This window comes from Staurois parvus, unplaced genomic scaffold (genome assembly GCF_062004578.1).
Source record: "Staurois parvus isolate SC_StPar_1 unplaced genomic scaffold, SC_StPar_1.0 ptg000586l, whole genome shotgun sequence".
NCBI lineage: Eukaryota > Metazoa > Chordata > Amphibia > Anura > Ranidae > Staurois > Staurois parvus.
This window is the reverse complement of record NW_028318382.1, coordinates 2,406,096-2,430,604: the sequence shown is the minus strand read 5'-3', so window position 1 is coordinate 2,430,604 and position 24,509 is coordinate 2,406,096. Positions and strand designations below refer to the sequence as shown.

The window sequence follows — 24,509 nt, the reverse complement described above, 5'->3', positions numbered from 1 at the left end:
GAGAATAGTGAAGCTATTCCACTTATGATAGGTCGTCCTGGTGGTTTCGTCGAGTTTTTATGCACCTTTGGAAGTATATAAAACACCGGAAGTCTCGGGGCAGATGGACACAGGAATTCCTTTTCTTTCTTATTTAATATACCACTCTCAAATCCCTTTGTTATAATACTTTTCAGACCCTTTTTAAGAGATGATAAAGGATTCCCAGGGAGGCGGGTATAGGTAGTGGTGTCATTAAGAATTTTGTAGGATTCCTCTAGGTAGTCATGTTTATTAAGTATAACTACCCCTCCTCCCTTGTCTGCTGGTCTGATGACCAGGTCTTTCCTTTCTAGGAGGAGATCAATCGCTTTCTTGGTGTCTATATCAGGGATCTTTTTAATATTTAACTCCTCCAAATCATTCAGTACTAATTCTTTAAAGATATTCACATAGGATCTGGATTGGGGTGGGGGGTTGAAAGTTGAAGCATTCCTTAGTGTTGAGTGATTAGTAGTACTATTCTGGTCATAATGGTATGGATTAGAGTAAAAATGCCATTTTAATGCAAGCTGTCGTGAAAATCTATGAATATCTATATAAGTTTGAAACTTGTTTAACTTTTGTTTAGGGGCAAATTTTAACCCCTTGTCAAGAAGTTTTAATTCAGGTTGCGTTAATACTATATTGCTTAAATTGAAAATGCCTTGACCAGCTACATTTTCCTTCTTTTGCCTGTTTCTGTTGACCCTTTTACCACCCCTTTTCCCTCTCCGGAGCCACTTCTTTTCCGAGATCCTCCCTCCCCTAAAAAATGAACCTGGGGTGTTCTGTTAGAATCATAATTGTGTGGTATTCTCGGCGGTGTTTGTTGGTAATTCCGATTATCATAGTGATCTCTATTATATTGTGGATTAGGTGGTTTATTGAAATACGCAGGCTTTTGATTATGTTGCCTAGGAGATGTTGCTGCTCCCTGGTGGTGCGAATAGTTATTGGACCCGGAGTAATAGTTCTGATAATATTGCTTAGGGGATGCTCCTCCCCTTTGTTGATATTGTTTCGGGTTCCTGTTGTAATAGACTTGCCCATTGTTGGGATGATTTTGTTGGTCATAAGTTGGATGCCATTGCATATTCCGTGCACCCACATTTTGATCAAATAAGGGTTCATATCTATTAGATGTTGATACATTATACTGATTAGACTGTCTGTTATGGTTAGGAGATTGATATTGTGGATATATGGGTTCATATCTTTTATTAGATTGTATCTTTTTAGATTTCTTCTTATTCATATCAGTGGGATTAATAACTGCTTGTGAATTCTCCTCCTCTGATTGCCATCTAAATACTACGTTATCTTGATAGTCTTTAAAATCTCTAGCATATTTTTTCTTTTTCTTTATTTTTTGTTCTTTTTCTATGTTTTCAAGATATTTCTTAACTTTATCAGATTCTTTATTGTACTCATCCGTACCTTTAAATGGAGTGAGTTTCTCTCTAATAATATTAATCTCAGAGTCTAAATAAGTTAATTTTTTCTTTTTCCTAGTGATAAGAAACTTAATTAAATCGATCCCAGCTTTGTTAAAAAATTGAAACCATTCCAACAGGCTAGTGTCCTCCATATATTCAGGGGGTACATCCCACCTGAGTGATCGAGGCACCATACCGTCTTTGAGATATTTGTCTAAAAATTATATATCCCAGAGGGTTCTAACTTCAGCAGAGGTAAGATTCTGTAAATGCAGGAAAAGGCCCTTAAGGTCATCACTTGTATCATCAATTGTATATATGTCTTCAGAGATAATAGATCTAGACGATCTCATCTCAAAGACATCTGCCATCTTAAGTGTTTTTATGTACTTAAAAAAGAGAATGGATGCCAATATGGTCTCTAGTATGATATGACAATGAGATGAAAGATGCTGCTCAGTAAACAGAATGGTTAAATAAGCAAATCAAAAGGATAAATACGAGCGCATCTATGAAATAGCAGCTGAACATAAGGTACCATACACCCTCAAAACAATATATATCACAAGATGCAGCGCTATAAACTATAACATATATGCATGAATCAAAAAATCAGTCATAAATGACTGAACAGTTGAAAGTTCATATAATATAATAGGTGACTTTAGTCCTCTCTTCTACTTTATATCCTCCTGGTGGTCAGGCGTTTGTGCAAAATAGTGCTGAAGGGGTGCACACTCACCAGAACGCACAGGTATATGAGCGTTTAGTATAGATTCCCCTTTAGGATCATCGACTGGACACGATGTGATATTAGGACCACCACTTTCCAGAACTCCTAGATGTTCCTGTAAACTCCCTTGTTGGGTGACCTGCGGACTTCTCCTTAGGATCGGTATACGATTCGTACCCCGCAAAGAGATGGGTGACTAGAATGGGTACTCCCCAAGGGAGTCAGAACAAAACGCATCCATAGTGTAGTAGGTCATTTAAAAAATTTATTAAAAGCTCAACAATCCGTGTACACGGTGGTATATAAACAATATGGACTAACCGTCCAGTGATAAAGATGACCGCCGGAGCTCCACGATGCTCCGGCGGTATGACGTCACGGCGTTCCTGGCTCCTCCTACGCGTTTCGTGCACACGCACGTCGTCTGGGGGGATATGCCACTGAACGCCGAGCCGTGCGACGTCCATTTATATGCTAGGCGCATGCGCATTAGAAAGGCGCCATCATTTTGGAGTCTAACCACAGACAACCGGATTTTCATACCGGCGCCATTTTCCATTAGTTATATATGCTAATATCACAGCAATATATATATACTCGGCTGGTTGTCATTCCCAATCAGGCCTGGCTCGCAGTCTCCACTCTAATTTATCCCAAAGTTGTTCTATCAGGTTGAGGTCAGGACTCTGTGCCGGCCCGACAAGTTCCTCCACCCCAAACTTGCTTATCCATGTCTTTATGGACCTTGCTTTGTGCACTGGTGCGCAGTCATGTTGGAACAGGAAGGGGCCATCCCCAAACTATTCCCACAAAGCCAGACCCAGTCATGTCCATCGGATTGCCAGACAGAGAAGCGTGATTCATCACTTCAGAGAACACGTCTCCATTGCATGGACTAGAATCCAGTGGCAGTGTGCTTTCCACCACTGCATCCAACGCTTTGCATTGCACTTGGTGATGTAAGGCTTGGATGCAGCTGCTCGGCCATGGAAACGCATTCCATGAAGCTCTCTACACACTGTTGTTGTGCTAATCTGAGGTTTGGAGGTCTTTAGCTATTGACTTTGCATGTGCTGACCCCACTCTGTCATTTTATGTGGTTTACCACTTCGTAGTTGAGTTGCTGTTGTTCTCAGTTGCTTCCACTTTGTTATAATACCACTAACAGTTGACCATGGAATATTTAGTAGCAAGGAAATTTCACAGATGGACTTATTGCACAGGTGGCAACCTATCACAGTACCACGCTATTCTTTCACAATTGTTAGTAGAAGTAGTCTGCATGCCTAGGTGCTTGATTTTGTACACTTGTGGCCATGGAGGTGGTTGGAACACCTGGATCCAATGATTTGGAGGGGTGTCCCAATACTTTTGGCAATATAGTGTACTTGTCAAGGGTCTGTGCTTCAGAGAGCATTGAATCCTTAGGATCAACACAATAGACTTAACACTTAGCATTTTCAAAAGTAGAGTTTTACAGTGGCAGCCTATATGCTGTATATTGTCAGTACAGGTTTCTTTTAACCTGCAGTTTTTTTTGTACTGACCTGGGAACCCTATTCCTGAGACAAACATTTCAGGGCCTATTATTATTGTCAGAATTTTTCTCATCACCATCTAGACCATTTCTGCTAGTGTTGTTACTGTATATGTTTGTTCTCCTAAACTGTTATTACTGTTTCTACAATTGGAGAATTTCAGTTCAGTGACAATAAAATAATAAAGAAATTTAAAAACTAAAAAAGCAATGGGAGGATGTAGAAAATAAAAGTTTTATTTAGGATACAATTGCCCAATCATAATCAAGAGAAGTTCACGATTCCTCCTTCTCATCTCCATGTGTGATTATGTAACACAGTGACTTGTAGTCGATATTCCCAGCCACATCAATTGGGGTCACAGCAAACATCTGTTCAACCTAAAAAAAAAAAATGCATAAAGAGCATAACAATTCTATAGTACATTGGCTGTGGAGACATTATTAACCACTTCAAGTCCAGACACTTTTACCCCCTTCCTGTCCAGGCCAATTTTCAGCTTTCAGTGCTATCACACTTTGAATGACAATTCAAATGACAAGTCATGCAACACTGTACCCATATGATTTTTTTAGCATTTGTTTGAGACAGATAAAACTTTATTTTGGTGGTATTTATTCACCACTGGGATTTTTATTTTTTTTTGCTATATAAATGAAAGTCCAAAAATTTTGAAAAAAAGTGTTCTCTTATAAAATTTTGCAAATAAATAATCTTTCTTCATAAATCTTGGCCAAAATTTATTCGGTTATCTTTTTAGTAAAAAAAAAATAACCAAAATTAGTTTACAACAAAAAATTATAATTTTTTAAATTTTTTTCTTACATTTTTATTTTTTTTTTATATTATTATTTATGGGGTTTTTTAACATACTGTCACCCTAGCTGTACAGTGTCACCATAGTGACACTGTACTACTTGTGGGGGTGATGAAGATTTTTTTTTTTTTTTACACCCATAAAGGCTATAAATGCAATCATTTCTCCTTCTCTCTGGCTGCATTCGTGCAACTATTGAGAAATACTGTGAGATCTGTGATTGGTCACAGCTTGTCACATGTTACATGGTACAGAAAGAGGTCCCGTACAGTGATCGGTGTTCCGCTGTGTCCTCCACACACCGAATCGCAGTGCCGCACGCTCCCAGGGAGCACGCAAAACCTGAAAATGCGGGCGCCGTTTATGAACGGCAACCTGCTCCTGCACTGCTCCCGTCCGGCCGTTCATGTACATGGGCCGCATGGGAAGTGGTTAAAGGATGAGAGATGTTAGGGTATATGTCAGAATGAAAGGAATAAGGCATGATTAGAGAGTTCCCCTAGAGATGAATATATATCTTTCTTGGTCAAAGGCTTAGCGCACATGAAATTTATATTTCAGCTGGGATGCTAGGAGGTTTTGTTTACTGGTGGCTTTATATGTCTTTAGGGACCTCCTGTGAGAATAAATTCTCTCTGAAATTCCGAGCACAGCACACATTAGGAAGACTCACTGCCTGTTAATGAGGCCCTTCACCAATGAAAAGCACTTCCTCTCCTTTGATTCTTCACCCCCATCCCAAAGCAATTGAGGGAAGTACTTTTAAACAATAAATACCTTTTTTCCATTTTTTTTAGGTTTTACTTCCACTATCCTTGCCTAGGCGAGGATGGCATATGTTGTGTGAAAGCATATCTCGCACATACACAGACATGCCATGTGTCTATAGGACCTAGGAAGAGACCTGTGGCATGTCTGTGTATGCACAAACGCATACAGAGTCTGTTATGTCCCTTAGATTGGCAGAGACCCACAGCATGTCTGCACATGAGCGGAATGTTTAATGCGATTTTTTTGTGTATCCACAGATATGTCTCTGACAGGTAGACATGTGCAGAATGAAAAAATGTGTTAAGTTTCAGATTGATTTGATAGGTTACATTTTGTTTTGCTGCATTTGTAATGAAATTCGTATAGTACAGTTTTGTTTTGTTTAATCATTTTCAACCATATTCAAAGTTTGCCAATAGATTCAAAGTATTTGAATTTAATTTAATTTGAAAATATCGAATCGATCCAAATTCATTGTGAAGAATAGCTGGTTCTATCCTACTCAAATTTTAGAAGACGGCTATATTATTCTTTCTATTTTATTCCAAATTCAACTTTCAAAATTCAAATTTCAGAAGACTACTATATTCTTTCTATTCTATTCTATTTTATTCTATTTTTTTCCATTCTATTCCATTCTTTTCTAATCTATTCTTTTCTATTCTATTTTCTGTTCTATTGTTTTATATTCTGTTTTATTCTATTCTGTTCTATTTTGTGCTATTCTTTTTAATTTTCGGAAGACAGCTATATTCTTTTTATTTTATTCTATTTTTTTCTATTCTATTTTAATTCATTTTTTCTGCTCTATTCCTTTCTATTCTATTCCTTAATTTTCTATGCTATTCCATTCTTTTCTATTTTATTCTTTTCAAAATTCAAAAGATGGCTATATTCTTTTTATTTTATTAAAAATTCAGATTTCAGAAGATGACTATATTCTTTCTATTTTATTCTATTCTATTCCATTTTTTTCTAAACTGGTCTATTTTCTATTCTATTATATTCTGTTCTATTCTAGTCTTTTAATTTCCATTCTATTCTATTCTGTTTTATTCTATTCTTTTCGGAAGATGGCTTTACTAATGCGCACAGTCTTTGAAAGAAATCAGCAATATGTTTTTGAATTCGATTTTATTTTCAAATTAATTTCAAATAATTTATTTCAGAAGAAATTACATTTTGTTATTTCGGATTTGTTTAAATTTGTTTGTACTATTGTAATTTGAAAAGTTGTATTCATCCGGATCTTTGAATAACGAAACATCTGTCCAAATTTCAATTTGGAGCGAAACGAGCCGCACATGTCTACTGCTAGGTCCTGTAGACCTGCAGCATGTCCCAGCATATGTGGGATATCCACCCAAGATGGTGGTGCAGGAGAAAAGCCCTGTGGAAAATCTTTGGCCTTGAAGAGGATGACTTTGAACTCTATGGTCTAATAAATAGTTATTTTTTCATTTATAATAACCAAGGAATAAAAATTAAAAATAACTGGTAAGGGTGGAGTGTCCCATTAAGCCCCGTGTACACGATCACAACATTGGACTAATGATTGTCTGGTTATTTTTGTATGCTAGTCTCATATCGAAAGTGGAGACTAGCATACGAAAATTCTTGTATGACAGAAAGAAAATTTGAAAGTGATGTCATGTATTGTATTGTATTTTTGGCTGAAAACTGCACTGGTTAAACAAAAATTGTATGATCTGGTATCGTATGAATAATTTTCATGCTTGTCCCTTCAAATAATTTCAGACGAAAGCTGCGTACTAACAATCAGATTATCATACGATTACTTTGATAGCCGGATTTTCTGTACAATTTTCTGTGTCTTAGGTTTCAGGTGTCCTTTTATGAAACTGAGATCAGTGGCGATCCTGAGGATCATTGCTGATCTCAAGATCATTAATGGTTTAGGAAACAGAGATGACCAGTGGAGAACATGTTCTCCGCTGATCATCTCAGCACACAGATGGCCAGTGTATGAAGGAGCGATGTCAGCCCTTCACTGGCGATCTGTGTTCTCCCTCCAGATTCTCCAGCCCAAAGCTGGAGAATCGGATGAACCACAAATGAAGCAGCGGTAATTTACCGCCACTTAGTAAACTGTGTTTGAATGATCTCTTACTGTAATCTCATACAGTAACAGCGGCCGTTTTCCAGCGTTCAAAGCATTTGTAGATCACTCTTCCCTTCATTAGGAGAAGCGATCTACACTCCTTCATAAAAAGGCAATCAGAGGAGAACTGATCCTCTGAGAATGCCGGAGAACTGAGCAGCAGTCATTTACCTCTGCATGATAAAAGAACACCTCAGTCAGTTGCCAAATACTGAAAGATCAGTTATCAGTGGACTGACCTGTTCATAATGTTGTTCAGGGATATTGGACTTTTGATCAACTTTTAGGGCCAGTTCACACTACATGCGTTTCAGTGTGCTTTTTTTCTGCATCCAGAACACACAGAATGTAGGTTATATGGTTGTCATAGTCATAGTTCACATCAGTGCTTGGAGTTCCAGTGTGTTCCGGATGCAGAAAATAAGTAGAACAGGCTGCATTTTTCCTGCACAGAACTGTACTGGAATGCGGTAAAACGCATCAAAAATGCACTGGAACGCAGCAAAATGCACCAACAACGCACTGGAACACACATGTCCCTATTTACATTGAAGAAAAAGAGAGGGGAAAAAATTTAACTGAAATGCATCAAAAACACACTGGATCTCGTAAAAAACATATCAAAAATGCACCGGAATGCGCCAAAAACATGCATGCAGAAACACATCCGGAACACATCTGGACTGTGTTTTTATAGTTTGAACCGGCCTTGATCCCTGGTTCACATATATGCGGCCGTGCAGGCCGCGTTTTGCACGGTAACAAGATCCCATTCATTTGAATGGACTTCTGTGCCCTGTGACAGGCAGGGAAGAAGTCCCTGCACTTCTTTGGAAAATGCAGCCCGCATGGGAACCTTGGCTCCCAGTACGGCTGCGTTTTCCAGTGTGGGCGGCGTGCCATTAGAATTAATGACACCCGCATGTGGGTCTGCATTTCTCTGTGCGAGTGGTGCGGCTGCACAGATTTTCGTGCGGATCCGCAGCGGCACCATCCGCACAGAAGTGAACCTAGCCTTAGGGCTTACATCATTGGGAAAATGCAGCTTGCTCTCAGGTGCATTGTTTGTAATTTAGATAATTTCTGCGATCATTCAGAATTCTTTAACAGGTGAAGTGCAGATCACCCCTTTCTGCCCTGTATTTTTTTTTCCAAAGCTGCTTCAAGTTGTTTTTGCATGAAGTGAACCCATTTTAAGATGAAAAAGGCAATTGACGTGGGTCCTAAATAATAGTATAGTTACATTTGGACAAGGTTGGGCATGTTTGTATTGCTTCAAACACCGTCAGTGTAATATGGCAAAAGGTTGCAATGATTAGGAAAATTCTGATAAACCACCTGAGACTGAAGTGTCACACACTAATTTCAAATTGTTATATTTGTGAAAAGCATCATGGTAGTTTTAGTTCCACAAGAGTTAATGAAGTCCAATTCCTATGCCATATTAACTACATATGACACATTGGGTTTGATTTACTAAAGGCAAATATACTGTGCATGGCAGCTGCAGTTGCTCTAGGGTTTAGTAAATGAGGTAAAGCTTCACTTTGCAAAGAATACTCAATCACAAAAAAAAACATAATTTTGTTTCCACATGATTAGATGAGATTTCAGAGCTTCCCCCCAGATCTAGAGCAGCTGCATTTGCTGTGCACAGTATATTTGCCTTTAGTAAATCAACCCCATTGCTGCAGCCAGTGGGGGAATCGTTTGATGTAGTAGGAATAACTGACCTCTTCTGCTGTGAACTTGTCCGCTTGTGTCATAAGGAGATTCTTTAACCTGAAAAAAAGGGGAATTTTTAATCATGATCATAAAACATTTAGCTCTGCTAGCTCTTACATAGTTGCAAAATGCGTTATACTCTCTATTTCTAATAACCAGTCATCACAGATATTTCTTGGTTGGCACATCTCTCTAACTTTTCACCTTCAAACTCATAACAAAACAGATAATATAAAAAAGTAAGTGACCAATAACAATTTATTTTCAAATAGTCTTCCCATATCCTGCTAAAAGCCTAAAAATGATTGGCCACAGCTTCGTTTAACCCCTTCACACCTAAAGGTAAAACAAATCTAAATGCCTAAGCACAATTTTGCAACGTTGACATGTGTTAATAACACTGTACATATTATCACAACTACTTTGTACATTCAGGTGAATTATACCTTGTTTTTTTCAGGACAAATTGGGCTTTTATTTGGTGGTAAATGATAATGGATATCTCCTGTTTTTTTTTTTATTATCAAAAGAAAACTGGCCCAAAATAGTAAAAAAAAAATAAATTTTTATTTAGCTGTGTGTTTCTTGTTACTACCATAACCTACCACCAAAGAACAACCCAAAATAAATTTTCCAGCTCCTGGCGATCGCAGCGATACCATATATGTGTATGTTATTTGTTGTTTGTACCCGTAGTATAGCCCAGAAACAATAATGCACATTTTGTTTTTGTCCTTTTTTTAACCTAAAACACACTGACACTGACATTGACACCAACTGATACAGATACCATTTTTATTAAATCCTGACCTTTGACCCTGACACCTTGACCTTTGACCCTGACACCTTGACCCAAACACTAACCCTTGCACTGAACTAGATAAAACCTTGATCTAGTTATTTTTTCTTTATTTTTTCTTTTATTTTTAATATTTATTATTTATTTATTTATTTATTTTACGAACATTTTTTTTCCCTCTATGCCAGGGGTTAGAGAGATACAATGCATCTCTCTCCTCCATTCATAGAGAGAGAAAAAAACAAGGGGACCAGGCTGTACAGTGATTGATCACTGTGACAGCCAATCAGAGGCTATCACAAAAATCATGTGACCCAGAATCTGGAGTCCCGGGTCCTGATTGTTAGAACGGGACCCGGGGCTCTCAGTGACACCATGGTCTTTGTGCTGGGAGCGCGCCGTGCGGCGTGCTCCTAGCACAAAGACAGGTATGCAAATATGTGGCCCCACGGAAAAAAGCCGTTACGTCGGCGTCAAGGAGTTAAATTATTATTCCAATATCAGTGTTATATAGGACTTGTCCAATACAAAAAAGAGATGATGTGCATAGTGCATGCATTGTAATTCATAGTTACTAGTCAGATTTCAATTTACTCTGCGTTTTCCTATAGACTTCCATGAGGTCCTGCAGTTTTGGTGCATTTTCAGAAAGAACACCAAAACTATTGCATGCTGCATCTTTGGTGCGCCTTGTGAAACCGCACCAAAACCACAGGACATCATAGAAGTCTATGGGAAATCTAAGATAACCTGCACAAAAACCGCTTTTTAGCAGTGGGACCGTACCAAGGGAGTATAAAGCCGCCCTTATATTGCTGAGAGTTTTTTTTCTTACTGATTGTTTTCGGTTGCAGATTGCATTATTTAACAATCTACTTGGAGTTGAGTCAACTAAAAACTTTACTTAACTTGAGGGGTACTTGTTAGATTAAATATTCCTGGCTAAGGACTTGGCCAAGGCAGTCTATGTGACAGTGATCTAGAGCTGAGACAAAGATTAAGGCTGGCCATACACTATACAATTTTCTGTCCAATTTCTGCCCAATTTCCTTTAGATTTGCCATAAACTATGTAGTACAAGAGCCTGCCTAATTGGATACAATTGAAAGTGTTGTTAGGTTTGACCTCATATTATATGGTTTTTGGTAAATCTAAACCAAAAATCTCAAGAAAATTGTATAATGTATGTCCAGCCTAAGAGTGTCTTAGAAATTCTTTAACTTCTTGCATTAACAGTGTAGAATTTACTTACTCATCCTTATTGATGTTGCCAGTTGCATTAGGGTCTAGAAGTTTGAAAGCACTGAGTATAGAGTCTTCAGGGTCCGTTCCTAAGAAACCAATGTTTAGGTCAAATTTACATTTTGAAGAGCAGATGTACTGTATGTCTGTACTTCATAAGCAAATGTATTCTGCAGGAGGGTAGGTAAGGTAGATAAAACTTTCATATTATCAGTTTTTGCTGCTAAAAGTGATAAAAGTGACTCTGCCGTGAGAAAAGTATAGGAGCTACCATTTCTGGTTCTCTTTTGAAATTTCTAGTTGTCTGGCTGTTTCTGGCTTTGGTACTTTTGAGTAACAAAACTGGAACAAGCATGCCATGAACGTGTCAGAAAAATGTCAGAAATCATTATCTGAAAACCAGCTCCTCCTCCTCTCTCTCCTGTCGGCTTTTGTCTGCTGCAGGGAGAGCCATATAGGTGATTGGTTCCTGTAATTGCTCCCCCCGCTGCATCAATCACCCCCTCCTGCAGAGGCGTCCCTAGGGTTGGTGTAACCCAGTGCGAGAACACTTGGTGACACCCCCTCCGACGATCCCCGCAGAATGGATTGGATCTGCAGATTGAGCATAATGGATCGGAGTCCGATCCATTATGCTCAATACGCAGATCCGATCCATCCTGCGGGGATTGTCCGCTTTCTTTATAACTTACGTTTTCTTGGAGCGGGTCCGGTGTCACCCCGTATAGGTTGCATGCCGACGATTCCCCCAGGATGGTTCAGATCTGTGGATTGAGCATAATGGATCAGAGTACGATCCATTATGCTCCCCAATCCGCAGAGCCAATCCATCCTGCGGGGATCGTCAGCATGCAACCTATACGGGGTGACACCGGACCTGCTCCAAGAAAAGATAAGTTGTAAAGAAAGCCGACGATCCCCACAGGATGGATCCGATGGATCGTCGGCTTGCTTTACAACTTACCTTTTCGTGGAGCGGGTCCAGTGTCACCCCGTGTGGTCGGTGTTACCCGGTGCGGGCCGCACCCTACGCACCTGCCTTGGGATGCCACTGCCCTCCTGTACACTATCTGATTCCCTCTGTTCTCCGTGCTGTGTGCCAAAACCCCTCTTTGGGCTTTCTCTCCTCTCCCCTCCTGCCAGCTTTCAGCTGCTGCACAGGGAGCCACAGGGGGATCACTTCCAGTATTTGGGACCCCATACTGTTCCAGTCACCATCCCTGTCAAAGATCTTCTTCCTCTTGCTGCCTGGTCCCCTGTGCGCCCATCCTACAGCGCTGCCAGCCTCTCTCCTCTCCCTCCTGCCAGTTGCTGTGGTCACACAGAAGGATCATTTCAGAATGGAGAGTGGTGGAAGGGGCCAGTAAATATGTAATTTACCAACTATTTCCTTCCGAATAACAAAGTTGCTAACAAAATCTGATGCAGTTGTGCATAGTAACCAATCAGCTTCTAGTTTTTATTGTCAAAGCGTAGTTTAAGAAGCTGAAGTTAGAAGCTGATCGGTTACAATGCACAGCTGCACCAGATTCTTTGTGCACCAGTTTTAATAAATATCCCCCAGTGAGTGATCGATACTGATCACTCATTGTGTTCATTCATAACTGAAGCATAATAAACTGTATTTACTATGATTCAGTTTAATAATAAACAGGGGCCAAGGTGCTTTCTCTTCATTCACTGTCCAGTGCAGCTGAGGCTGCAGAGAATGGGTTGAGAAATATATGTCCTCAGTCCCTTTCTCTGAAAAGTAAAACTTCATAGTTCAACCCCCCCCAAAAAAAAATGTAAAAAGAAAAAATTGTAACAACTAATTAAAGATATACAGCATGAATAGGCAGTTTATTTGTGCAACTGGGGCCATCTGCAATTCGCAGGTGTGAGTGTAGCCCCGCATACACACTGTCTGTGTTCAGGGCTATACACTTATAGCCACACACCTGTCAAATTAGGCCCTGTGGCTGTGTTCATACAGCTGCTGTGGCCCCATAGCGTAACAGAACACAGCTCTAGCCACAAACAAAAAAGCTGAATCACACTGTACAGGCCACAGTACCCATTCCACACAGTTTTTTATATTAACTAAATACATTTTTATAATTTAGATTTAGCAGAAATGTTGTACAGTATATTTTACTTGTTTCTGTAAATAATCACTTTAGTGTATTTTTTATGAAAATATTATTTTGATGTTTTCGGGTGGGGGATGGGGGGGGTGCTGTCATGTAGGCTTGCATGGGGCCCTGTGATTTCTAACAGCAGCCCTGATAACAGTGATCATAAACTAGCAAAAAATAGATTTTTTTTGTAGATGGTCATTAATGGCTTACCATTAAGCTTTTCTCCAAATAGAGTTAGGAATACAGTAAAGTTGATGGGTCCTTTTCCTTCCTTCAGCATTCCCTCCAACTCATCGTCATTCACATTCATCTTTCCTAAGAAAGAGAGAGGAGACACTAATAAACAGTATGAATGGGGTGGTAGAATAGTCAATGCCATTAACTGTCCTTTGGACAGTGCACAGAGTAAGGATCAGTTACCCCAATGCTATGGTTTACCAGTGATGAATAAGATATGTTTACTGTTAAACACAACAGTAGGGAGAGAGGTTTGGTGAGTAGATCCCTGGCAGCTATGTGTGTAGAGGTTTGGTCACTTAATTAAAGCAGAACTCTGGGCAAAAACTTCTTTACTTGTCCTTGTTGCTGATTTCCTACCTTCACTTAATATGTTATCCATCTTCTGGTTCATTCAGTAATTGTTCTCAAATAGCCTATTCATTTTCAAATCAAACCGTTAATTCTCTTTGGTTTCCTGTCTGTAAGACCAGTGGCTGCTATGCCTCCCATTCCCCCAGCCACTGGTCATGGCACGTCCCTTCTGTAGTTCTTTACCCAGGAAGCAGTCATGTAATTCAGCCCCACTTGTTGTGGCGGACAAACCAGGACTCTCAGACACATTCAACATGTACAGGCCTAGTGTACCCACCCACATTCACTATAATTCCTTGTGGTTGATGGGAACTGTGGTTTCCTTTTACTACAGAGAGAGGAGAGGATATGATGTAATCCCCGCTGTTACACCTCCTCCTTGGAGGAACAAATGCTGTTATCTTTTTAATTACAGAGATGAGGTCAGGAAAATTCAATTAGACTTTTCTCCTCAATGGTAAGGATTTTCAAAATTTTATAAACTGTTTTGTGTAGGGGGGTATGCTAATGGGTAATTTTTTTGCCTATCCCAGAGCTCTTCTTTAACCACCTGCCACCCGCCATATAGTAATATGACGGGCACAAGGTGGTTCTCTCGTTCTGGGACGACGTCATATGACGTCGTCCCATTCTAACGGCGCATGCGTGGCTCCGGGAGCGTGCAGTGCGTTGATCGGCGGTGCGCTGTGTCCCTCGGACACAAGGATCACCGATAAATGGAAAGAGCCGAAGATGTCGGCTCGGTCATGTGATCAGCTGTGTCCAATCACAGCTGATCACATGTAAATAGGGAAATGCCGGTTATCGGCATTTCTCTCCTCACGAGCTGTCATGCTGACAGCTCGAGAGGAGAGGAGAGACAGTAATCGGCATCCCTCAGAGGGGACATCTACACTGATCATCAGGGCACTGATGATCAGTGTGTCCTGATGATCAGTGTAGCCCCAGCAGTGCCACCTGTCAGTGTTCATCAGTGCCAGCTGTCAGTGCTCATCCATGCTACCTGCCAGTGCCCATCAGTGCCACATCAATGCCACATATCAGTGCCTATCAGTACACATCAATGCCCATCTGAGCTGCATTTCAGTGTCAACCATCAGTGCCAGTCAGTGCCACCTATCAGTGCTGCCAATCAGTGCCGCCTATCAGTGTGCATCAGTGCCGCCTATCAGTGTGCATCAGTGCAGCCTATCAGTGCCCGTCAGTGCTGCCTATCAGTGCCACCTAACAGTGTCAGTCAGTGCCGCCTATCAGTGCCAGTCAGTGCCGCCTATCAGTGCCACCTATCAGTGCCAAATATGAGTGCTGCCATTCAGTGCCCATCAGTGATGCCTGTCAATGCCCATCAGTGTCACCTACCAGTGCCTCCTCATCAGTGCCCATCAGTGTCACCTATCAGTGTCCATCAGTGCAGCCTATCAGTGCCCATCACTGCAGCCTCATTAGCGCACATCAGTGAAGGAGCAAAAATCACTTATTTCCAAAATTATATAACAAAAACTAAGTAAAAACTTTTTTTTTTTAAATTTTCAGTGGTTTTTGGTTTGTTTACGAAAAAATAAAAAACCCAGAGGTGATTAAATACCACCAAAATAAAGCTCTATCTGTCTCAAAAAAATTATAAAAATTTCATATGGGTACAGTGTTGCATGACTGCGCAATTGTCATTCAAAGTGTGACAGCGCTGAAAGCTAAAAATTGGCCTGTGCAGGAAGGGGGTATAAGTGCCCGGTAGGCAAGTGGTTAACATTGGATACATTATGACCAATATTTTACACAGTTCTTATAAGTGCAGTAACTCACCCAGCTGCATATAGGTCTCTTTAAGGTCAGACTTGCTTATTATGCCATCACGATTTTGGTCTATACAGCTGAAGGCCTAGACATAATGAAAAAGCATGGATTTAGCATCATGATTATTGATTACTGAACTGTATTGTTTACAGGTCACATTTACCAAATAAACTATTATATTGGCAGTTGTCTCAGAACTAATTTAACCCCATGGTGATAATGCCCTATAAAAACAGGATACTTCTTTGTATTCCACCTAATATTTTTGCTGCGCAAAGCTGTCCAACCCCTAGACTAGAGGACCATTGAGTTTTGTCTTGCTCATTGCCTTGTACCAGTGCAGAGTAGTTGAGCCTTACAGATTAACTTTGACAACTAGGTGATATCTTTGTGAATGGAAGCACTGTTATGCTAAAAAAGCTAATACATATCATATTACTCACCTCTTTATATTACATATATCTCACCTCTTTAAATTCTTGGATCTGTGACTGCTCAAACATTGAGAAGACATTGGAAGAACCTCGTTGGGCACGTTTTGCTGCACCTTTACCACGAGTCACTGCTTTTCGGCTGGCCTGGATAGTGTATGAAGAAATGTGTAAGACAAACCAAAGCTGAAATATTTTTTAATTCTGGATTTTATTAGGCTAAAAAAAAAAAAATCAGTGGGCCACAATGCATTTGATTTGACACATTAGGACATACTGAAAGAGACAGGGCTAGAATATTATGACGGATGCATTAAAATGTACCTGCAGAACTGTCACTTAAAGAAGCTCCTGCTCCTTTTTTTTGGGTGACAAGTTTTGCTGAGCGCCATTCATGGCAAAATCGCACCGCACTTGAGGTGCCATTAAGAAAGAATGGCACCCAAACATGCTTGGTGCGTTTTATCACAATTGTAGTGCTATTTGGAATTCAAAAACGTGAAGTGTGAATGCAGTCTAAGGGAATATAATGCTTGTGTGTGTATATATATATATATATATATATATATATATATATATATATATATATATTTTTTTTTTAAACAGGGCTTCACAAGCACAATTATGGTAAAAACATGCAATTCTAAAGAGCAGCATCTATACAAAGGGGTGTCTCTTTAATTCATCTGCAAAGTGTCTGCTATATTTGTTAATTGTTGGGCAGGACAGTGGCTAAATGGTTAGCACTTCTGCCTGGCAGTACTAGGGTCATTGGTTCAAATCCCAACCATGGCACCACCTGCCTGGAGTTTGCATGTTCTCCCTGTGCCTGTGTGGGTTTCCTCCGGGTACTCCGGTTTCCTCCCACACTCCAAAGACATGCTGATAGTATGTGTATGTATGAATGTACATTAGGGTCCTTAGATTGTACACCCCTTGAGGGTTAGGGACTGATGTGAATGTACAATATATACATATATATATATATATATATATATATATACATATATATGTGTGTGTGTGAAGTGCTGCATAAATTGACGGCGCTATATAAGTACCTGAAATAATAATAATAATAATTGTCTTTCAGAAGAGGACTGGATGAATCCCAAGACCAAGGTTCCATAGCCAAGGTATCTTAAAGAACAAAAATTCTAACCATTGATTGTGGTACCCTTCTTCCATGTGTACATAATACACCTGTAAAACTAGTTAAAGCAAATAACTATTTGATAGTTATTTTTTTCCTTGTTGCCTGATTTGTTCTTTTATATAACTTTTTGCCATAATACACAATGTATCCTATATTAAGTATAGTCATAACAAAGCATATATAGCAGAAAAACGCATTTAGAGTTTCAGTTACTGAGTAATGTGACTGATCTGCTCATAGGGCAAGCAATAGCTCAGCTTCCCATCGCCTTGGTAAAGGGTTATTAAACCCAAAACCAAAAAGTTTATATAATGCAGCTTAACAATCATTAGATGTGATGGCTGCATTAGTTGCATTAGTTTTTTTAGGCTTTTCCCTCTGTTCTCACCTGGTGATCTGGTCAGTTACACATCTCCTGAATTAGAGTACCTCCACTCTGGATGAATTGGAAATGGATTAATACCGGTTTAAATCAACATTTGGAAGAAACAGCAAGCTGGCCAGGCAGTGCAATAACGTTTGGCACTGGTAAGCCAGGCTAGTAATTTTGATGGCATTTTTTTGTCCTGGAAAGGTAAATTAGAAAACAGTGCTCTTACTTCTAGCCTCTACTTAACCATTATACCATTATGCTAACTTTATAGTAGACCTAGAATTTAAAACTAAAGGCTTCACAAAAAAAAAAGTGCTTTGGTCTTGTCTTCCAACTGCGTTCACCTCACTGCTGCCTCCTGGGCACTCGAAGTACCATGAGAATGCACCCCTAATCCCAAACCTAACTCCCAAAATTCTGGAGTTTACCTTTTTGGCATAGTAAGTATCTGCACTAACTCATTAACATTCTCTTGCCAAATGCAGCGGCACTGAACCTTCATCATTAAATTCATATTAGACCCTTCCTGCTTCTCCCTTAAAGTGGCATTCCAGTCATAACCTAACTAATATTAAACCTATTCCCACCCCCATTCTAAGACTATTCTATCTAACCCTGTAAAGAAAGATCCATATACTTACCTATTCTGAAGCCGCTCCGCTCCAGTCTCAATTGGCGGCTTCGTGAACAGGAGAGAAAGCCAACAACAGCTGAGAAATACCTGGGAGATTATGTCACCCATAGACTTACTATAGGTTATATTTGTCAGCTACCCCTCCTGCACAGAGAAGCCGCCGCTGACAGCCCAGCCTGGGACTAGACCAGAGTGGCTTCAGAATTGGCAAGTATACATATCTTTTCTTTACAGGGTTAGATAGAATTGGTTTAGAATGGTTTAGAATGGTGATGGGGGTAGGTTTAGTTTTAAGTTATGACTGTTCACTTTAGTACAAACCTGTGATGAGAAAAAGGTGGGAAGATGCTTACAAATTACTGAAAATATTAGTTGCCTGGAAGAAATGCTGTTCCTTTAGTTTCAATATCTTCTGAGCCATTGGTCTAAAACATGCATCCTGCAAATTAAGTCAGCATTCCTGATCTGCTCGCTAATTCCAAGGTACTGACTGAGAGAACTGAAGCCATTAGATCAGAATGACAGCCAGTCTGGTGTTGCATGATTTTGAGATAGACAGCAGACAGAGGAAGAATATACAGGGGCAGGGGCGGACTGACCATTCGCGCACTCGGGCATTGCCCGAGGGACCGGGGTCTGTAGGGGGCCCCATGAAATGCCCCTGGTACCTTTTTTGTAGGCTTTTTTGGGTGTGCTTTGAGTGTGGGCAAGGACACAGGGGCCCCATGATCCCCTATTCCCCGGGGGCCCCATGAGTTGTCAGTCCACCCCTGTACAGGGGTTGATTTATTAAAGGCAAATAGGCTGTTCACTTTGCAAGTGAATTTGCACCAGGACCTAGTGACTGAGGTGAAGCTCTGCTGACTTCCATCATCCAATAATGTGCAAGGAGAAATCCTATTTTTTTTTCTTGCATGTGACTGGGTATTCTTTTCAAAGTGAAACTTCTCCACAATTACTACGCTCTTGGGCAAGTTCCCCTGCAAAGTGCAACTTTACTTGCAAAGCGAACATCCAATTTGCTTTTAGTAAATCAACTCCTTGGTGTACAAATGACTGTATTCGCTGTGTATACTGTCACAGAAACTTCACTATTTAGCACTATTATCAGGGGCGGACTGACAACTCATGGGGCCCCCAGGCAATAGGGGATTATGGGGCCCCTGTGTCCTTGCCCAAACTCAAAAAAGCCTAAGAAAAAGGTACCAGGGGCATCTCATGGGGCCCCCTACTGACCCCGGGCCCTCGGGCAGTGCCCGTGTTTCCAAATGGTCAGTCCGCCCCTGACTATTATAAACTACACCATACCGTGAAATACTTCTGTACTTTGTACACATTGCCACTCTTTGTACTCCAATTCAGCCAACAGCTGAGCACAATTATATAGCTATAATTATAGAAGGAAAAACATTATAGAGGTGCAATTATTGTGTCAACCATATACTACCCTTGCCAGTAATAATTGGACAATGTAGGAGAAGAATAAGGAGCTCTAGAAAAACATTTGGGAATTAGTTGTATGATCTTAAAAAAGTGACCACAAAGGGTCACAGCCTTTGTTTGCTATACAATTTCAAGTTTTAAAAATAAGGTTCTTCCATATATTTCAATGTGGCTGTTGATACTTTACCCTGAGTTCCCATTAATTGGTTTTCTGTGCTACTCTGGACCATCATATTGCTGTAGGAGTGCAGCTGCACAGGCAGCACAGTGGCTAAATGGTGAGCACTTCCGCGTGGCAGTACTAGAGTTGCTGATTCGAATCCCAACCCCGGCACCACCTGCCTGGAGTTTGCATGTTCTCCCTGTGACTGCGTGGGTTTCCTCCGAGTGCTCCGGTTTCATCCCACACTCCAAAGACATGCTGGTAGGTTAATTGGCTCCTGTCTAAATTGGCCCTAGTATGAATGTGAGTTAGGGACTTTAGATTGTATGCTCCTTGAGGGTTAGGGACTGATGTAAATGTACAATATATGTATGTAAAACACTGCCTAAATTGACGGTGCTATATAAATACCTGACATAAATAAATAAATAAGTTCTACCGCATTGTAGAGTGGTAAGACAGTCAGTGACAATGTCCACCTGTGTACCTATCCCATGTCATCATAAATAACTACTGTAGGAAGATGAACTATTGAATCATTTTTCTTTTTGTTTCTGATATCACAGTTGTTTGCAGTTACACTATTATGTATTCTCCTACCTTGTCCTGAAAGATCCTTACTTGGGAATAATGTAATAATTTTCATAATGAGCACGATGAATGTCCCCAATATAATTTTTCGAAATCCTGATGCGGGCTGTTAAATCTGAGACTGATAAGGGGCTCATGCCAATTTCAACTTATAAAATGAAAACTTTACTATGCAACATTATTCGGGAGAACATGCCACAATGGTTTTTTTTCTGAGCCAGCATCTATTCCTTTAAAACTAATCTATAAGTAAAGCACTTATCACTTACCATTTCTGTTGCTTCCTTCCAGGTCTCCTGACGCTTAGTTTGCAGACCCCCTACTTTTTATACTGCTCTTTATCTGAACTCTAGCTAAAATAGCAGCATGCTTGAGGCAGAGGACCAAAGATGGCTGGGCAGAGCTGGGGAAGATAAGGGCTTAAGTGTTCAAATTCCATGCCATCCAGCTGATACAGGCTCTTACTGATGTCCCATAGTACACAAAAAGTCCCTGAATACTTTTTACTAGCATTTTATACCTAGCCATACGGCCTTCTCAGATGTCATATTACTTGTAATGCCAGAATCTCCCTGAACATTATAACAATGTGCCATACTTATTTTTGTTTTCGTATCCTACCTGCCTTATGCAAAGGCCCCCTTATAACATCTGTTACCTGTAATATATTTGCAGTGTTATATTATAGGAACACGTAAAAAGGCTTATTCCATGTAGATTACAGCAGTGATGGATTTATACGGGGCAATTGACCTTGACCCTTGACAAAAGGGCCCCCTCTATACAGAAATAATTTAAAACAATATAAAAAAAATATAAAATAATAAAAAATAAATGATAATAATAAAATAATAGAAAATATATACTAAAAATTACTTTCTTTTATTAACTGTATTTTGGGAAGTAATATGTTGCCTGCTATCATCTGTAAAAGTTTTTACCCTGGACTGATATATTCTGTTGTTTTTAAAAATGAATTTTGGCAGCTCAAGCAAACCGCACATATCGCTTAAGGTAGATGGCCAATGACTATGCATGTGTGCACAATATTATCATGCATTTTGAAAATGTGTGACCGTCACTGAGAATGCAAATTAATTCTGTGTATGAGCCCCCCCGCAAAGCTGAAATGCCCCATGCCTCCCAAGGTCTAAATCTGGCCCTCGATTACGGACACTTTTTAACCCAGACTATGCAGAAGAACATTAATGTGGATAAATTTCTCTCACAATTTATAGCAGGCAATCGCAATGTGCATATGTACAGTGCATATAGTTATATTTTCTGAGTGCCTGGGAAAGCCCAAAAACCTTGGAAACTGTATTAGGCAAATTGCAACCAAAATGTGGGAGCTGTGCAGTGGTGGGTTGAACACTATCAGGTCTTTTTTTCTTTCTTATGAACTCTGATGGTTTTAAAACAATAGCTTCTGCATTGGCAGCTACAATGTATCACACATCTACTGATATTCTCTCTGCTATTCATGAAAGCCTGGTTCCAGATCAAATATTTTATTTAGGTTTGAAAAGACTGAAGAATTCTTAGAACCTGTGTTAACTTTTCATATCAGTCTGTGTCCCTAGTTGGAAGCTTTCTCCTCATTTCCTGTTCATATAACTGGTATATGACTAAACAGGAATTATTAAGTGTTCTTGCATGGCAAGACCACTTACTGTTATCTCACATATATATTCTTATTATTATAGCCAAATTTACCACCCTAACTCCTCCCACAGTTTTTACACTACATAGACAGTAATACACCGAAACGTGCGGATTGTTCCCGATTGGTGTGCTATTACTTTGTGGAACGTTTCGCCGAACAGTTCACGAAATATCGGCGTTTTTGTGGTGAAATTGGTCCCATAGGAATGAATGGCGGAATGTTCAAAACTAGAGTAGGAGCTGACAAAAGCTAAAGTGTGAGCTGAAAAATCAGGACATGATTTCTAAACTGCCATCACTCCCTCATTTTCAAGCCCACCTACACAAATCTTATATCAAAACGTTCAGCTTTCTCTGCTGCCACTAAAAATGTCCATGGCTAAGCCATAGTCCTGATAGTTTTCACAATATGACCATTTGTTTGCAACTCATACCGCCCATTGACATTCATTGAAACTCCACTCTAGCCACCTCAGATTTGAAGGGCAATTTCTAAACTGCGACTGTGCCTTCATTTTTAATATTTCAGAGACATATTATGCATCAAAATGTAGGTCTGGGTCTTGTGATGCTCACAATATAAATCTTTCGTGTAGGATTTATAATTTTTAAACTACAACCCTTTGAAGATGGCAATCGCCAGTGAAGTGAGCAAGTTGGAGCAGTTTGTTTTTAACCGCTCTTCTCTACCCTTGCTGTAGAGTGAATTGCCATAGGAACCCACTCCATCCAGTTATTCCACCCACTCCAGTTGTAGACTACTGGTGGAGGCAAGAACACTTCACACAATTTCCCCAGATATTGTAGCTTTTCTAGTTATTATTATTATTATACAGGATTTATATAGAGCCAACGGTTTGCTCAGCACTTTACATTATAGTGGGAGACAATACAGTTCAATACAAGAGGGATTTGAGGGAAAAGAAAAATCTCCTCTATGGAGAACACAGAGAGCATGAGACGTTCAGAGCACATTTTATGCCCAATTCATGCAAAACTCCACGTAATCCCAAGGGATTCACATACGTTTTCTTGCAACTGTAAAGTCATCTCATACATACATTTTTCAGACAGCAGTTAAATTCTAACAGTCTCTGACCATTCCCATTCTATACAAAAATAAAACAGGTTTGACTTAAAGGGTGCTGGCCTTGCAGATTGGCAACAGGGTGCAAGGTGCTGGATCACTCCAAAACTTGGCCCTGATGGGCACTGATAGGTGGCACTGATGAGGAGGCACTGGTAGGTGGCACTGATGGGCATTGACAAGCATCACTGGTGGGCATTGACAGACATCACTGATGGGCACTGAAAGGCAGTACTCATATATGGCACTGATAGGTGGCACTGACTGGCACGGTTAGGCGGCACTGACTGAAACTGTTAGGCGGCACTGACGGGCACTGATAGGTGGCACTGACGGGCACTGATAGGTGGCACTGATTGGCAGCACTTATAGGCGGCACTGACTGGCACTGAAAGGCAGCTCAGATGGGCACTGATATGCGGCATTGATGTGCACTGGTAGGCACTGATATGTGGCATTGATATGCACTGATGGGCACTGACAGGTAGCATTGATGGGCACTGACAGATGGCACTGATGGGGCTACACTGATTATCAGTGCCCTGATGATCAGTGCAGATGTCCCCTCTGGGGAATACCGATTACCGTCTCTCCTCTCCTCATGAGCTGTCAACCTCACGAGAGGCATGCTGATAACTGGCATTTCCTTATTTACATGCTATCAGCTGTGATTGGACACAGCTGATCACATGACAGAGCCGAAGTCATCGGCTCTTTCCGCTGATCGGTGATCCGCTGTGTTCCAGGGACCCAGCGCACCACACTCCCGGGGGGCACGCATGTGTGGTTAGGGTGGAGGACATCATGTGACATCCTCCCAGAACAAGAGAACCGCCACCCTTCCGTCATTTCCTTATATGGCGGGCGGGAGGTGTTTAAAGGAGATCCTTTAAAGGATAGGTTCACCATTCATAACATGTTACACCCATATTATTATTATTATACAGGATTTATATAGCACCTACAGTTTGCAACATGAATTTAGGGTGTAACATGTTATCAATAGACCGGACCCCGCTCCCCCGCTTTGACAGCTAATGGGAGATCTTCTCCTCCTGCTAGCTGTCAAAGTAGAAAAAAAATGTGGCTGCCTGGGGCTCTGCCCTCTGTGAATGAGAAACTAGTCCCAACAGCCTTAGCGGCTGTCGGCTTGCAGTTCTCAATGAACTACCACGGCGCTATAGAGTGTCTTGGTAGTTCATTGATTCTTCCTGTCAGTATGCCTGCTTGCCCCATCCCATACGGGCAAGCAGATATACT

General features: G+C 40.4%; 1 protein-coding gene and 1 long non-coding RNA gene across 2 annotated transcripts in view; one reads left to right on the top strand and one right to left on the bottom strand.

The window, feature by feature from the left end:
* Positions 1-3,946: 3,946 nt before the first annotated feature.
* MYL7 (myosin light chain 7) lies at positions 3,947-20,890 on the bottom strand. The gene is made up of 7 exons (XM_089692454.1): positions 20,767-20,890; positions 16,177-16,287; positions 15,719-15,794; positions 13,535-13,639; positions 11,215-11,293; positions 9,172-9,220; positions 3,947-4,108 (listed from the first exon to the last, which is right to left on the bottom strand). Exons 1-7 carry the CDS (start codon positions 20,767-20,769, stop codon positions 4,004-4,006), a joined length of 528 nt encoding a protein of 175 aa, XP_089548580.1. The 5' UTR covers positions 20,770-20,890; the 3' UTR covers positions 3,947-4,003.
* Positions 17,226-24,509, top strand: part of LOC149450023 (uncharacterized) — a 103,238-nt gene continuing 95,954 nt past the window's right edge. The window contains exon 1 of the long non-coding RNA XR_016315322.1: positions 17,226-17,273. This is a non-coding gene — a long non-coding RNA (uncharacterized LOC149450023). The remainder of the gene's footprint in view (positions 17,274-24,509) is intronic.